This window comes from Neolamprologus multifasciatus, chromosome 6, assembly GCF_963576455.1.
Source record: "Neolamprologus multifasciatus chromosome 6, fNeoMul1.2, whole genome shotgun sequence".
NCBI classification, from domain to species: Eukaryota; Metazoa; Chordata; class Actinopteri; order Cichliformes; family Cichlidae; genus Neolamprologus; species Neolamprologus multifasciatus.
The window spans coordinates 1,191,238-1,205,899 of NC_140444.1; the positions used below are offsets into that span (position 1 = coordinate 1,191,238).

General features: G+C 42.7%; 1 protein-coding gene across 4 annotated transcripts in view; it reads left to right on the forward strand.

The window, feature by feature from the left end:
- The first annotated feature begins 1,009 nt into the window (after positions 1–1,009).
- LOC146516089 (NACHT, LRR and PYD domains-containing protein 12-like) overlaps positions 1,010–14,662 on the forward strand; it is a 31,814-nt gene continuing 18,161 nt past the window's right edge. The window contains exons 1-6 of one of the 4 annotated variants that reach the window (XM_085161970.1): positions 1,011–3,580; positions 3,810–3,934; positions 7,241–9,152; positions 10,169–10,345; positions 10,478–10,726; positions 10,810–10,980. In XM_085161970.1, the coding sequence (XP_085018096.1) occupies positions 7,330–9,152; positions 10,169–10,345; positions 10,478–10,726; positions 10,810–10,980 (2,420 nt within the window). In that variant the 5' untranslated portion in view covers positions 1,011–3,580; positions 3,810–3,934; positions 7,241–7,329. Of the gene's footprint in view, positions 3,935–6,086; positions 6,259–7,240; positions 9,153–10,168; positions 10,346–10,477; positions 10,727–10,809; positions 10,981–14,662 lie in introns of those variants that run through there. The other 3 variants (XM_085161971.1, XM_085161973.1, XM_085161972.1) reach the window with 3 other exon arrangements.

The window sequence follows — 14,662 nt, forward strand, 5'->3', positions numbered from 1 at the left end:
TTGATCAATGCCATGAGCTTCAGTCTTCCTGGTGTTTCTTAAATGATGCCTCTTACAGCAGGTCAACAGAACATCTGGCACAGGACAGCTGTGATGAAAGAAAGGGAAGAAGTTTCTCCAAACCTCTGGACCCAGAAACCCAGCTTGGTCCTGATGGTCTCCCTCACTAGTTTCTCTCCAGGGTGAATGTAGCTGTTGATATAATATGGACTCTATTATTAAATGAAAAGAACAAATTAGACTACACTACTGAAACCTGCTGCTGTTTTTAAAGTCTCCATGTTACCAGGCTGTAGAGATTTAAACAGTTTTAGATCCATTACACTCACAGTCTTATGTTAAAATCTCAAAGGACAGCATTATATTTTTGATATTAACAGTAACTCTGGGCCTCTGTAGAGTGTGCAGCTGATCTCATCGCTGTCTAAAAATGGATAAAAAAAACATAAGTGTTGAAGATTATTAGAGTAGCAGGTGTGTAGCATCGCTAACTAGCTAGCAACGAGCCTCCAACACAGTGCGTATGCTAGCGGCTAATCTAGCTAACGAATTAACAACAGAGTGATTTTAGAATTATAAGATGATGAGCTGTGTGTCTTTTTATAACAGTGACGTGGTTGTATTTACCTTAATTAAACGAGTCGTCAGTCGCGGTAAACCAGCAAAAAAAACTCGAGCAGCCGGGCTACGTAAAAAGCGTAGGGGGCGTGTTTGCGGTCACGTGCAGCGGGTGTGTGGGCGGGAGCGTTACACAGTCGCTCCACCTCAAGTCACTACTGCGCAGACTCTGGCTCCAAATTTGCAAGATGTCAGCCTCCACAAGCGGGTATTTTGGCTTTATTTTTCCACAATGGTAGGAGGCGGGGTCGCGTCGTCCATGTTTTCTACAGTCACTGAGCTGGAGGGATAAAGGTTGTAGACGCTGCAGGTTAATGAGTCAGTCACTGTAGTTTGGTTCAGCTTTAGTGGATCTAAAACTGAACCAAACTGAAATCAAACCGCGAGCTCAGCCGGCTCACGGTTTGATCTCTCATTTAGAAGTTTGCAGAAGTAAAATATTTTTCTCTGGTCTCGTGATGTGGACACAAACTCTTTTCTCCACAAAAATGGGGCTTCAAGTTTTTAACTCGGCCTCACAGATGTGGAGCTGATGTAGTCTACATTTGGCAGCAGGAGTTTTTATAGGAATACACTTTGTTTTAAAATGTATTTTATGATGAGGGGAAGCTTGTAATTTCCCACTGGTGGTCCTACAGAGAGATACAGTCACTGTCATGTTTGTTGGCAAATGCATTTTAACGTGTTTTGTTGTCTAAGTTTGCATAGTGGACCTACACTTAATATGCCACAATAACAAGGATAAAACAGAACTATACAAATGTTTGTAGTGTTATAATAATAATAATAATAATAATAATAATAATAATAATACATTTTATTTGAGGGCGCCTTTCAGAAACCCAAGGTCACCTTACAAAAAACACAATTAATAAAAGGAACAGTAGTCATGAAATAAGTTAAAATGACAAAACAGAGCGTGACAACAGATAAAATCAGCATTAAAGCGAATAAGCCAGTTTAAACAGATGTTTTGAGCTGTGACTTAAATACGGAGAGGGAGACAATATTTCTTAGTGCAGGAGGAAGAGAGTTGCAGATTCGAGGAGCAGAGCGACTGAAAGCTCTGTTCCCCACAGTGATGAGACGTGTGGACTGAACAGTAAGATGAACAGCAGATGATGATCTGAGAGGGAAACAGTGGTGATATGGAGCAGGTCACACAAATATGAGGGAGCAGATTTATGGACACATTTGTATGTAAGAAGTAAGATTTTAAAATTTATCCTGGCTTCTCTGGGCAACCAGTGAAGCTGCTGAAGAACTGGGGTAATATGAGCACTTAACGGAGTAGAGTTATGACCCGAGCTGCAGAATTTAGAAGAAGTTGGAGTTTATGAAGGGACCTTTTAGGGAGACCAAATAGGAGGGAATTACAGTAATCAATACGGGACGTAATAAGACTATTACTTCCCGTATTGTGCTTCTCTTGTGCTGTTTTGTAGCAGTGTTATCATCTTTATCTGGGAGCAGCTGCAGTGGCACAGCTAACATACATGCTTTTCAGCTGTTAGGTTCTCTCGGTTCTCCCCAGATAGCAAAGTGACTCTGGAGCAGATTTACCCGAGTGTGCAGCACAGGCTCTATAACAGATCTGTTTAGCCTGTGGTGCATCCACGAGTCTGTCGTGTTCCAAATCTTCAGAAGGAATTCAGGAGAAATATGTGTCATTTAAAAAGATTTAATTCAGACAGTATACAGATTACATTTCTAAAGATCTAGACTATCTAAAATATACCCCAGCATACCTGACCTGTGCAACAGATGCAACACCTCCCCCTGTGATTAAACTCGTATGTTTTTTGCCTGCCCGTCACGTCAATTATACTGGACTTTTTACTCTGAAGTGCTCTCTCATGTTTTGAGCGTTACTCTCAAACCATGTCCACTAGTTGCCATTTTTGGTGTTTCTGAGGACGCCACCCTGAACCTTAGTCATAAGCAACTGGATATTATCGCTTTCACTTCACTGCTGGCACGGCGTCGAATTTTGCTGTCTTGGAAAGCTCCTCACCCTCCAGCCCGATCACGCTGGCTGGAAGATGTTATGTTCTTTTTAAAAGTGGAGAAAATAAAATTTAGACTCAGAGGAAATGTTAAGTTCTCACAGATGTGGCAGCTTTTTATCATTTACTTTAACTGAAAACATTTACAACAGACTAAACTTTTGTACCACAGGGTTCCCTTTCGTTATGGTTTTGGGAGGGAGTTGATTTTTTTAATTTTTTTTGTTTTGTTTTGTTTTCTGTGCGTGGGTTGTTTTTTTTTTTGTTTTTCTTTCTTTTTTCTGTTTTATTGTTATCATCCGAATTTTAATGGCCTAATTTGTTTTGACATATGTCATTATATCGGTTGGTACTTGCTGTATTGGGCCTGATATGTCAAATTACATGTGCAAAACTTTATAAATAAAGAGGGGAGAAAAAAAAGATTTAATTTGCTTCAGCAGTTGACACTAATACTTGAACTTCCAATAAACAGAACTCCTGGATGTTTTTTGGCTCAATCATTTATTCCCTGCATTTAACTTGTCAGTTTCCACATACACAGTATTATACTGTAATACAGACAGCAGACACAAGAGGGCGCTGTGCTGCCGGCTGACCTACTGTCAATACACTGAGCTGGAGGGATGAAGGTTGTAGACGCTGCAGGTTAATGAGTCAGTAACTGTAGTTTGGTTCTGTTTTAGTGGATCTGCACACATCCTACAGATGGATCTGAGCAGCGAGGCCCGCTGTGCTGCTTTATGGGTCGGTGAACTGTCACCTGTCAGAGGCAGCCTGGTTAAACATTAACAGGAACAACCGGATACAGGGGAGATAATTTTTTCTGATTCCAGCCTTCATTCCCTTCAACAGGAACATCGCTGCGCACATAGAAATAATGCATTAGATTGAATGATTAGCTCAGTGGTCCACAGTGAGGAGCTGGTTCAGACAGGAAGTGCTTTTTGGATCAGGTATGATCTTTCTCTCATGTCTGATTATTCTTCTGTGCAGACAGACATGTCTACAGTGTTGCTTGACTCTGACGCTACAATCCACACAGCTCCTGCACAAACTGTCTTCTTCAAAGTTACCTTACTGTAATTTACCTCTTATGCTGACAGCAGTTCTTTTATATAGTTACATCTGCTGGTTGGGATCTTTTTCTAGCAGGAACTTCTTTTTTCTTTTTTACTTCCACAGGCTCATACAGAGGTACAGAAACAAGGAAGTGGACTGTATTGCATCAGCCCAATCCAAACATCCACCCAGTAGCGTGGAGTTCATAATGGCGAATTTGAGAGTTTGAAGAGTCTGTGAAAGCAAAGGTTAGCTTGTGATAAATCTATATGTAGTTTTATATGAAAATAGCTGCTTCTAAACAGCCTTAATGTTGAACTGCAGCTAAAAAGAAGCAACACCCAGATTCATAAACTCATAAGTGCGCCTGCTGTCTAACGCACCTTTGCCCTGTAGAGGTTTTATTTCAACAGCCTTATTTATTCACAGGTTACAGTGACTAATGGCGGATGATCTGATCTCTTGTTAGACACAGTCCTCCACGATTTGTGTGTTTTTGATGAAAATTGTTCAGCTCAGTCAGCTTAGACCAAAACCTCTGGCCTCAGATATCGCACAGATTTGCCCTGCATGTGACAGTGATTAGAAATCCCAGTCTGCAATTAATACAATTCAAAAATTGTGGTTTTGTCCTTCCTTTGATATTGTGGTTGGTTTGGGGTTAGAGGTTGGAGTGTCCGGGGTTTCCTGGGGGGCTCAACCCGGGGGCTGTGGTCATGACCTGGTTGGGGCTGTGGTGGATCTTGGGTGGTGTTTTCCTAGTGGCTGTGTACAGGAGGGTTGGTGGAGGGTCTGTGCTGGCAGATGTAGGTTACTGCCCTGGTGGCCTGGCTGCCCCTGGGTGGGTCCAGGATGGGCTTGGGGTTCTGGGGGCGCTCCGTCTCCCTGCTGTAGCTCTGGCTGAGCCTTGGTGGCCCAAATGGTGGTGGCAGAGGTCCAGACTGCTCAGGCACCTGTACCGGCCGCAGGGTGCAATCAGCCAAGACGCAGCCTGCTGTTGCACTCATCCCCACTCCTCGGGTGGGAGCGGCTAGCTAGCTGAACTCACCGTCTCTGGGCCAGGGGCCGGGGGTGCCGATTGTTCGGTCTGATTCCCTCTCCCGTTCTCTGTAGGGGAGTAGGTTTGGCCAGATGGCTCCCCGGCCTCAGTTGGGCGATGGGGGTATGTGGCAGGGCATGGTCAGTGGCGCCACTGCAGGGTTGGCAAACATACCTGCAGGGCATCCACAATGACACCTCGCTGGGTTAAAAGACTGAACTGGGTTGTTGTTATGGATTTGTGTCGCTGGCAGCTAGGGTGCAGCAACCAAAATAAAGTCAAATGTTACCAAAATCGTGGTCGCGTCATGCCTCCTTCCAGCCACAAGCAGAAATCGTTTTTTTGATGGAGAATTCTTGAGAACAGAGTGCTTGAGGTATCTTTATGGTGCATAAGACAATGAAACTAAACTAGCTTTCATGTGTCTTTAACAAAGTTTGGGTGTGGTTCTTTACGCTGTACTGTGCAGTCATCTGGGAGATGTTACATAGACTGTCATATTGCTTTTTAAATCATGTCCAGTCAGCTGAGTTTGCCACAACTGGACTAACACATTTTGTAGAAATGTCTTTAAGTTCAGAGAAACTTTATAAGGCACCTTAGATAAATTTCAACTGTCTTATCAAAGGGTAAGGCTTGTGTCATTTTTATGCATTTATAACATTGTCTGAAATAGGACTGGGCGATATGACCCAAAATTCATATCTCGATATTTTTTAGCTGGATGGCGATATACGATATATATCTCGATATTTTTTTTAAAGCCATAAAGTAAGAACAAAAAGAGAGTTCTTAGTCAAAGCTGTTTCCCAGATGTCACACAGGCACTTTTATTAACATACAGCGTAGATGTACATGAAAAAATTACTCAAAAATAAATTATGAGCATATATTATGCTTCATAAATAAAACAATGTTGTTTTTGTGCATAACAAAAAGCTCACAATTGTGCAGTCAAAATGTAAACTAAAAGACGCTGAGCATAATAACAAAGAGACAGATTTCACAGCTGCTCTGCTCCCAAGTTCTGCTGCGTGACTGACAGCTTGGAGTTTTACGTATCACTCCGCGAGGCTCCTCGGTAGCCATAATTAGTGATGGTAACTTTGATTCTTTTTACTGAATCAAGTTTTAATGAGTCACTCACCAAAGTGAATCTGTTTTTTTGAGTCATTTGATTCACTGAGTCAGTTGACCAGAGAGTGCAAAAAATTTACATTTTCACTCAAACTTAATTTGTTTCTCTTTTCATGTAAATCCCACTGCTAAGATAAATGATCCTAAAAGAAAACAACTATTTTATAGAGCAAAAAAAGAGCAAAAACATTTCTAAAATTAAGCAATTTCCTATCAAAATTGCTTAATAAACATTTAATTTGTTTATTTGTATTTTATTAGTATTTTCCTTAAATGTGTTAAATATATATTTTCTCATCTAAATGTCCACTGAGCTGTGAGCCAGGGGGCGGTAATGCGCCTTAACATTGGTTGCCAACCAAGAAGAAGAAGAAGCTGTGAGCCAGGAGGGAGGGGGTGAGTGAGTGAGTGATTCGTTTGCTCTATGATTCAGCACAGGAGGGAGGGGGTGAGCGAGTCCTGAGTGATTCGCTTACGCTTACGATTCAGCACAGGAAGGGAGGGGGTGAGTAGCTCAAATGTGCTGTTAGCATGTTAGCAGAGCGATGCTACTGTGAACCGAGGAGCTATTTTCTTGATATAAGCTTCTACTCAGGGTTTTTTCTTCCAGTTCAGAGCAGAAATGCTTTTGTTAAGAAACTGGCTGTTGTTCCCCCCCCACACACAATTTTAATTCTAAGCTAGATATATTTCTACTAATGGAATTAGTTTGCTAACAGAAACAGGGATGAGTCAGTGAGTCAGTTGGGCTTGTGAATCATGATTCACGAGTCAGTAAAGTGATTCTCGAGTATTGAACGATTCGTTCACGAATCGAACATCACTAGCCGTAATGCTCTAACAATCCATCAAGCGGTGCAGCTCCGTAGCTTACCAAAGTCGTACTAAAACATTTTTTGACAGATTGCTGAGCGCTGTGTACCACATAAAATCGCTTCGCGGTCATCAAGCACAACCAGAATTCACACAGAAAGGCGTGCTGTCAACTTTTGAGAAAATGAAAGGATTTTAGGCTGTGCGGCCCCTGTGGGCTGTATGGCGTTAGCGTGGTTAGCTCGTTAGCGCAGTTAGCTCGCTAACACATTGACGCTGTCCAGCCCCACGCACGGGGCGATGCGCGGTAACTCATTAACGGAGAATATATTGTCACATCTTATATCTCGTATAAAAATATATCAATATTTTTAAGAAACTTGATATATCGCCCAGTCCTAGTCTGAAATCATTTTCTTCACTTGTAGTGCGAAAGTGTTGAGTGTGGATGTAAAAATGGAAAATCTATTTAGACAAAAAGATTAAAAAAAGCAAATGCTTATGGATATCACTGCACTGTAATACTACAAGAAAAGGGACATTTTATTTATTTTCTTGCTTTCAGGTTTTTAATCCCTTCAGAAGGATTCCACCTATAAAGAGAACAAGTGACAGCAGAACTAGGTTCAGTGTGGAGAAGACAGAGCTGCAAACATGGAGCAGGATAAAGTCGTGGGCAGTGTTAAACAAAAGGTTAAAGAACATCTCCAGGAAAAGTTTACCTGGATAAATGAGGGCACATCGGATAATCGCTCTCGACTTGACAGCATCTACACAAAGCTCTACGTCACTCAGCAGGATCAGGATTTTGGTTCCATATCACATGAGATTCTAGATCATTTTAATGTCCCAGATCAGCAGTCATCGTTTTCACAGGTGTTTTATCAACAGATCGATTTCTTAAATATCTTTAAACCAGGAAGAATTCATGTTCAGCAACAACCAACAAGAGACAAGACAGTCCAAAGAGTGATGACGAAAGGCATCGCTGGCATTGGAAAGACATTTGCTGTCCAAAACTTTGCTCTAAGCTGGGCAGAAGGAAAATCTAACCAGCACATTGATTTCATCTTTGTGCTCCCCTTTAGAGAGCTGAACATGCTCAGAGATGCCGACTACAGTCTGCTGCAGCTTCTCCTTCACTTCTACCCTGAAATAAAACCCCTAGAAGGTACACAGCAGCTTGTTCACAAGCAGGTGCTGTTCATCTTTGATGGTTTGGATGAAAGCAGATTTCCACTGGACTTTGATGGAGCTGTGAGAATAAGTGAAATAGATCAAAGATCAACAGTCGATGTGCTGCTGACCAACCTCATCCAAGGCAACCTGCTGCCTCGCGCTCTGCTCTGGGTAACATCCAGACCTGCAGCTGCCAGTCAGATACCTTCTAAATACATTGACCAGATGACAGAAGTCCAAGGTTTCACTGAGCAACAGAAAGAGTCATACTTTAGGAAGAGATTCAGCACTGCTAATCAGGCAGAAGAAATCCTGTCTCGTCTTAGAGGAATGATCAGCTTCTATTTCATGGGCCATATCCCAGTGTTTTGCTGGATCATCGCTGAGGTGTTTAGGAAAGGATGGAGTGATGAGAGGAGCCGCGGCATCACAACGATGACAGAGCTGTACATTTATTACTTACTAATTCAAACACAAAGAACAAGACAGAAATATGCAGGGAAAAGCTCCAAGAAGAGGTCCAAACAGAAGAAGTCTCAAGCCCAGAACTCTGCCATGCTTTTAAACCTGTCCAAGTTGGCATTTGAACAGCTGCAGAAAGGAAACATCATATTCTATGAAGACGACCTCACAGAAAGTGGCATCGATGTTGATGAAGCGTCAGTGTTTTGTGGATTTTGCTCAGAGATTCTTAAGGAAGAACGAGGCCTGTACAAGAAAAAGATGTTCAGCTTTGTGCATTTGAGCTTTCAGGAGTTTCTTGCAGCTCTCTACATGCACCACTGCATCCTGACGGACAACTTCAGTACTTTGAAGTCTTTCCTGGGTGTCGACCCGACAGATCTGAGCTTTCTGGATTTGCAGAAAAAGGTTGTGGATAAAGCCTTGCAAAGTGAGAAAGGTCAGTTAGATCTGTTTCTGTGTTTCTTCCTTGGATTTTCTCTGGAGTCCAATCAAACAGTGCTGCAGAGTTTACTGCCACAGGTAAAGAGCAGCTCGGACACCACCGAAGAGATGAAGGGATACCTGAAGAATTTCCATGTCAAAGACATCCCACGAGAGAGGTACATGAACCTTTTCCTCTGCAAGTTTGAGCTGAAGGAAGAGAGATTTCAGGATGACATCAGAATGTATCTGGATTCAGGAGCGAGACTCTCACCTATTGACTGTGCAGTACTGTCGACCATGATGCAGATATCAGGGGAAGTGCTCGAGGAACTTGATCTGACAAATTCTGTCACACCGTCTACTGGGACTCAAAAACTTATCCAGCAAATGAAGAACTGCAAGAAGGCTGTGTAAGTAGTACAAATATTCCGATTTAGTAGGTGAATAAAAGTTTGTTTAGATAGAATGGGACGAAAATTCATTTAGCCAAATAGCCAAGATTAAGTGAGCCCAGCTGTGGATAACTGGTGAGTGATAGTACATATGAAGAACAAAACATAATCTAGTTGAAAGTTTCCAATTTTGATACATCAGAGACGCTATATGAAGTGTGCATGCAAATGTGCACCTGCAAGTAGTCATAATGGGATTTCTAGGGAACAAGGAGAGGATCTGGAAGATACTAGTGGCCTAGTTAAAATCTGGTAAATTGTAATATACTCTGCTGACTTTGAACTCTTTAATGACTAAAGTGAATGAAGTATTTTGGATTATATAAATGTTTTGGAGATTATCTATCGGAATGTCAGGAGCAGGACCACGCCTCCAAACACTCTCCTTCCGGTTGTCATCTATATCGCTTCCCCCCGTTCTGCAAGCTGTTCATTCTCGTTTACGTGCCCCACCCTCCCTCCCTCCTTGTTCTCAATTTTCTAACTTCTTCATTTCTATTTAGTACATGAGGATCTGCCAGGCCCAGGAGCCATCACCAGTCCCCTTCGAGGCCTTCCCCAAACCGCAGCTCAATTCATGTCAAAGCATCACTTTTGCCCACTAAAACGCTGTCAAACCTAAAATGAGGACGTGGGCCCAGCTAGTGAAATATACATTGTGTCAAAAACACAACAGTGCATGGTGTGAATTGTGCAAAGAACTTTTAGGCATTTCTGTTGATCTTAAGTCTGAGTATATCGACTGGATCATCCACTTCCTTTTCTGTCTTGTCCAGATTGGTGTGTTATACCTAAACCTATGTTAGTCCTGGTATGAAATTGATAGTATTGGCTGCTGCATACATGTTATGATAACTATGATACAATAATGTTAGCTAATACAGTGTTCATTGCTACTTATGTTTTCTCATTGCCCAGGAAAATAAGAAACCCACCATGACATGCCATTCTCCACTTTTCTTCTGATTCAACAGACTTAAGAGTGGGCATATAAGGAATGATTGCCTGGGTGTACTACTGCCCATTCTTCAGTCAGCAGACTCTTGCTTAAGAGAGTTGTGCCTGGTGTGTTTTTCTAACGTCAGTGATGGTTTTCCTCATGCTCTCATTGATGTACTGGGATTTCCTGAGTGTAAACTGGAGATACTGAGGTCAGTGTAAATAACTGTTTCTCTAAGCTTTTTAGTTAAATTGTTAAAACATGAGATAAAATATGTCCAGTAACTGAATTGCAGTAAATTATCCTTGGTATCCTTTGTTTATACCTGATATGTTTTGCACAGGTTATCTGGGTTTTCTCTAGACTTTAGGAATTGTCACATTCTGGCCTCAATCCTTCAATCAAAACAATCACCTCTGAAGGTCCTGAGCTTCACTAACTGCATGTACAGTTATCCAAAGGATTACAGTGGATATCATACAAGAGAGTTGAAGATACATGAAAACTATGAAGATTTCATTGATGAATTAACTCTGTTGACTGTGATTCCTTCTGCTTTGATCGGTCCAATCTGCAAACTGGAGCAGTTCAGGTAAATACAATTAGTGATGGGATCATCTGCACATTTTGCTCTCTTGCATATATGATGTTCAAATGATTTTGTTCTCTCTGCAGCATGCCTGGCTGTTACCTGAAAAATAAGTGCTGTCAAGTGTTTGCTTCAGTTCTCAGCTCCAACTCCCAGTTGAGGCAGCTTGACCTCAGTTGCAATGACTTGCAGGATTCAGGTGTGCAACTGCTCTCTGTTGGACTTGGGAGTTCAAAATGTAGGCTGGAAACACTGAGGTACTGATACACCCTCTGGTCTCATAACGTAGTTCAGATATAGTCATGGTAAAAAAGAAAATGCACACTCAATTCTTTGTACAGAGATATCCACAGGCAGGAATTATCGTTCAGTAGTGCATTTGGGTAATCTTAGACTCTCCCTAAATGTGCTCCTGTTACTGGCCAGCACGTCATGGTGGCAGGTATTGTTGCATTATTAATAATACCAAAAACAACCTGGATGAATAACACATGGCATATTACACTGTCCCATTTTTTTAATTGAACCAAAGTGCAGATGCAGTGTGTCAAAAGTAAATGGGGCTTCATTCATTAGCTTGGAGAACCACTTTCAGCAGCAATAACGTTAGGTAACTATTTTCTGTATTAATTTATCATCTCTCACATCATTCTGAAGGAATTTTGGTACACCCTTCTTTACACCAATGCTTCAGTTCATTGAGGTTGGCAGGAATTTTTGTATGCACAGTTCTCTTAAGGACACGATATAGTATTTCAGTCTGACCATTGTAGCATCTTGATTATTTTCTTTTCAGTCATTCTGTTGTAGAATTTCTGGGGTGCAAAAGTTACAGAAAGCTGGCGTAAGCAGAAGTACCAGCAACCAGAGATTGATTTGGCTTGGGGTGTGGTTTTGGCTCAGCTGCGGAGGAGAGGTGGAGGGCGCATTCATTGGGCTAGTTGTATGGTTTGTACCATTGTGCCGAGTATTGCTGGCATTTCCGGGAGAGACAGATGGGGCATGGGAACCGCCTTTTGCTTATGCCAGCCAGCTCTTTGAAGTGGCAGCCCAGTGGTTGCAACCTAACCCCACTGGACTGCCACTTCAAAGAGAGTTAAATTCTAAATCAAGGTGTAAAATCTAAAAGTAAAAAAAAGCCAAGCATACAGCTTGTTCAGAAAAGCATAATACTCATTTAGGTAAAGATTTTTTTAAATATCAGACCTTGTTGGCTTTTTTAAAGCCCCTTGGTTATGACCTGGCTCGGAACGACCATAACAAGAGGAGGGTGTCCTGCAACTCCCCATGCTCAAACAGACACAGCCATAGCATCGGGCTTTTTATAACAATTTATTTACACGAATGGCATTCAGAACAACGATAGAGGGGGCGTGTACGGCTTCAGGGTGAGCCAAGGCCAACACAACAAACAAAACCCAAATCTAAACTTCGGTCCCCCTTTGACCTCTTCAAGAAAGCAACAAAAGAAATGACAAAGTCTAACATCCCTGGTCTAACAACACAGGAGAAAACAAAACTTCCCAAAATAATCGGCAGCTCACCTCTACTCACTCTGCAATTCACACACATGCCCGAATAACTAAATAGCACAGAGCCCACCGCCCGTTCCCTCATCAGAGTCATTACTGAAGTCCTGACGGTGTAATGTTTTGCCCAGTAGCTCCACCCAGGCATTGAGGATTTGCCGATGGAGCCAGGTGTCCATTACAAACTTAAATGTGCTGTGGGCAACAACTGGCACTGTCATCTCATTTGAGGGGCACTTTAGTGTTCAAGTAGTACAAAAAAAAACCAGCCAAACAAACAAAAAAACACACCCACAAATTTCTGAAATGGTGGAAGAGCATATGGGAACAGTTACCAATAACCATCACAGTGGCAGACATCCATGAAAGGGTCTCGAGTATGAAGAGTTAGACAGCACCAGGCTCTAACATGGTTCACGCCTACTGGCTGAAGAAGCTGACTGCACTTCATGAGCGTCTGGCAGCACAAATGAACCAGCTGCTAGTCCACGAGAGATGGCTAACCAAATGTTGTATCCCAATTCAGGGTCTGCAGCCTTAAAGTACGCAGCCTCAATGATCCTCAAGGGCCGCGTACTTAAAGACCGCTAAGGCCGGAAGTGCGAAATGGGACGGTGTAGCCTCCGTTGCGCTGCCCAGGTTGCCTAGCAACCATGATACTAACAGCTGGAAACGTTTCATACAGCTTTGTTTGACAGAAATGAAGGAGAAAATCTTTTGTTCATTTGTTTGTTTGTTTCTACATGAGCTTTGATCATTCTCTGATTAAGCTCAGCTATTGAACGGCGTATATTTTAAAGTAAAGGCTTTAAAACCAAGTTAGTACAAACGTCACTAATGTCACATGACTTTGCCGACATGTGGCCAACAGTAATGTTTTAATGTTCTCCGTTATTAAACATTTGCACATAAATAAGTGACATAATATTCAGTACTTAAAGTTTACTCTTCAGGCGCCCCTCATGCGCCGTTTTTTTCGGCAAAATTATCCACACCCTCCGCCGCGCTATGCATTCTGGGATATGTTGGGCCACGAAGTCTACACCGCCACGTCCTTAAAATTCAGGGAAATGAAGGACGCATTTGAGGGCCGCATTTCGAGCAGTCTTCGAATTGGGACAGCCTTCGTCGCGTCGCGGTGACGTAATCGGCCTTAAAATGCGGCCTTTAAGGCTGCAGACCCTGAAGTGGGATTTAGCCAAAGCCAGACATTCCTGATCCTTAAGGACCGGCATGGTCCCATTCAACTACCAGCCAATAACCTGCCTTAGTATCACATGGAAGCTCCTGTCAGGCATCATAGCGGCTAAGATGGACAGGCATATAGCTCAATACAGGAGTGGGGGACAGAAAGGAATTGGCAAGAATACCAGAGGCGCAAAACACCAGCTATTTTTAGACTGAGCGGTTAGCTGAAACTGCAAGACTAGGCTGACCAACCTGTATTGACTACAAGAACGCCTATGACTCAGTGCCCCACACATGGATCCTGGTAATGCCTAGAACTAGTGGTGCAACGTATTACTGTTGATTCGTGATCCGAACCGATCCCACCCCACGGTTTGGCACAAACGTGATCCGAAGATTCGACAAAGAAAAAAAAAGTATGTTTATGGTGCGTGTGGTCAGTCTGTCAAGCGATAGTCATGGCCAGCATTAGCGGTCCAAGTTGAGGAGCAGAGGCGTTTGCGGCATTTAAGCAGCCCTTGCTGCCCAGTCTGACCGGGCTAAAGCCATTACAAAAGCTATTGGGGTGTTTATAGCTGCAGACATGAGGCTTATTTATATTCAGTTGTGCAAAACAAGGGGTTTAAACATATGATGAACGTGCTTGAGCCACTCTATGATATCTCATTGCGCATCCACTTGACAAGATTGTTCCAAGCATGTATGAGCAGGAATGTCATGCTCAGTGAATACCTCTGTCAGTGACCTGGGTCTGAGCGACCCAGGGTCCATGAACAGTTGCAGACTAATTTTATATTATGTGTTGTTCTGCACTGTGCTGCTGTTCTTGTGTCCATGCTTGTGTGTATAGGCAGGTGTGTGTGCGTGTATGGGTGCGGCTGTGAAAGGCACTTTTAGGCCTGGTGGGTGTGGCCCTGCCAGCTGGCTAGCCACACCTGAAGATCATCACACATACCTAGATTGGATCAAGCCTCGTCGTCTGCGAAGGTTCTCAGTCATCCAGGTATTTGTAGTCTAAGGAGCTTGGAAAGAAAAGCGTCTGGACTTCTATAAGTTGCTTGAAGACGTTTCACCTCTCATCCAAGAAGCTTCTTCATTTCTGTGAAACCTTTCTTGACCTCAGGAAATCACATGATAGGGTGGGGTTAGGTTTCACAATGAGCCCCCCGCTTCACTGCGTGCTATAACCACACCACCATCACTTCACCTGTTGCTGCTGTAT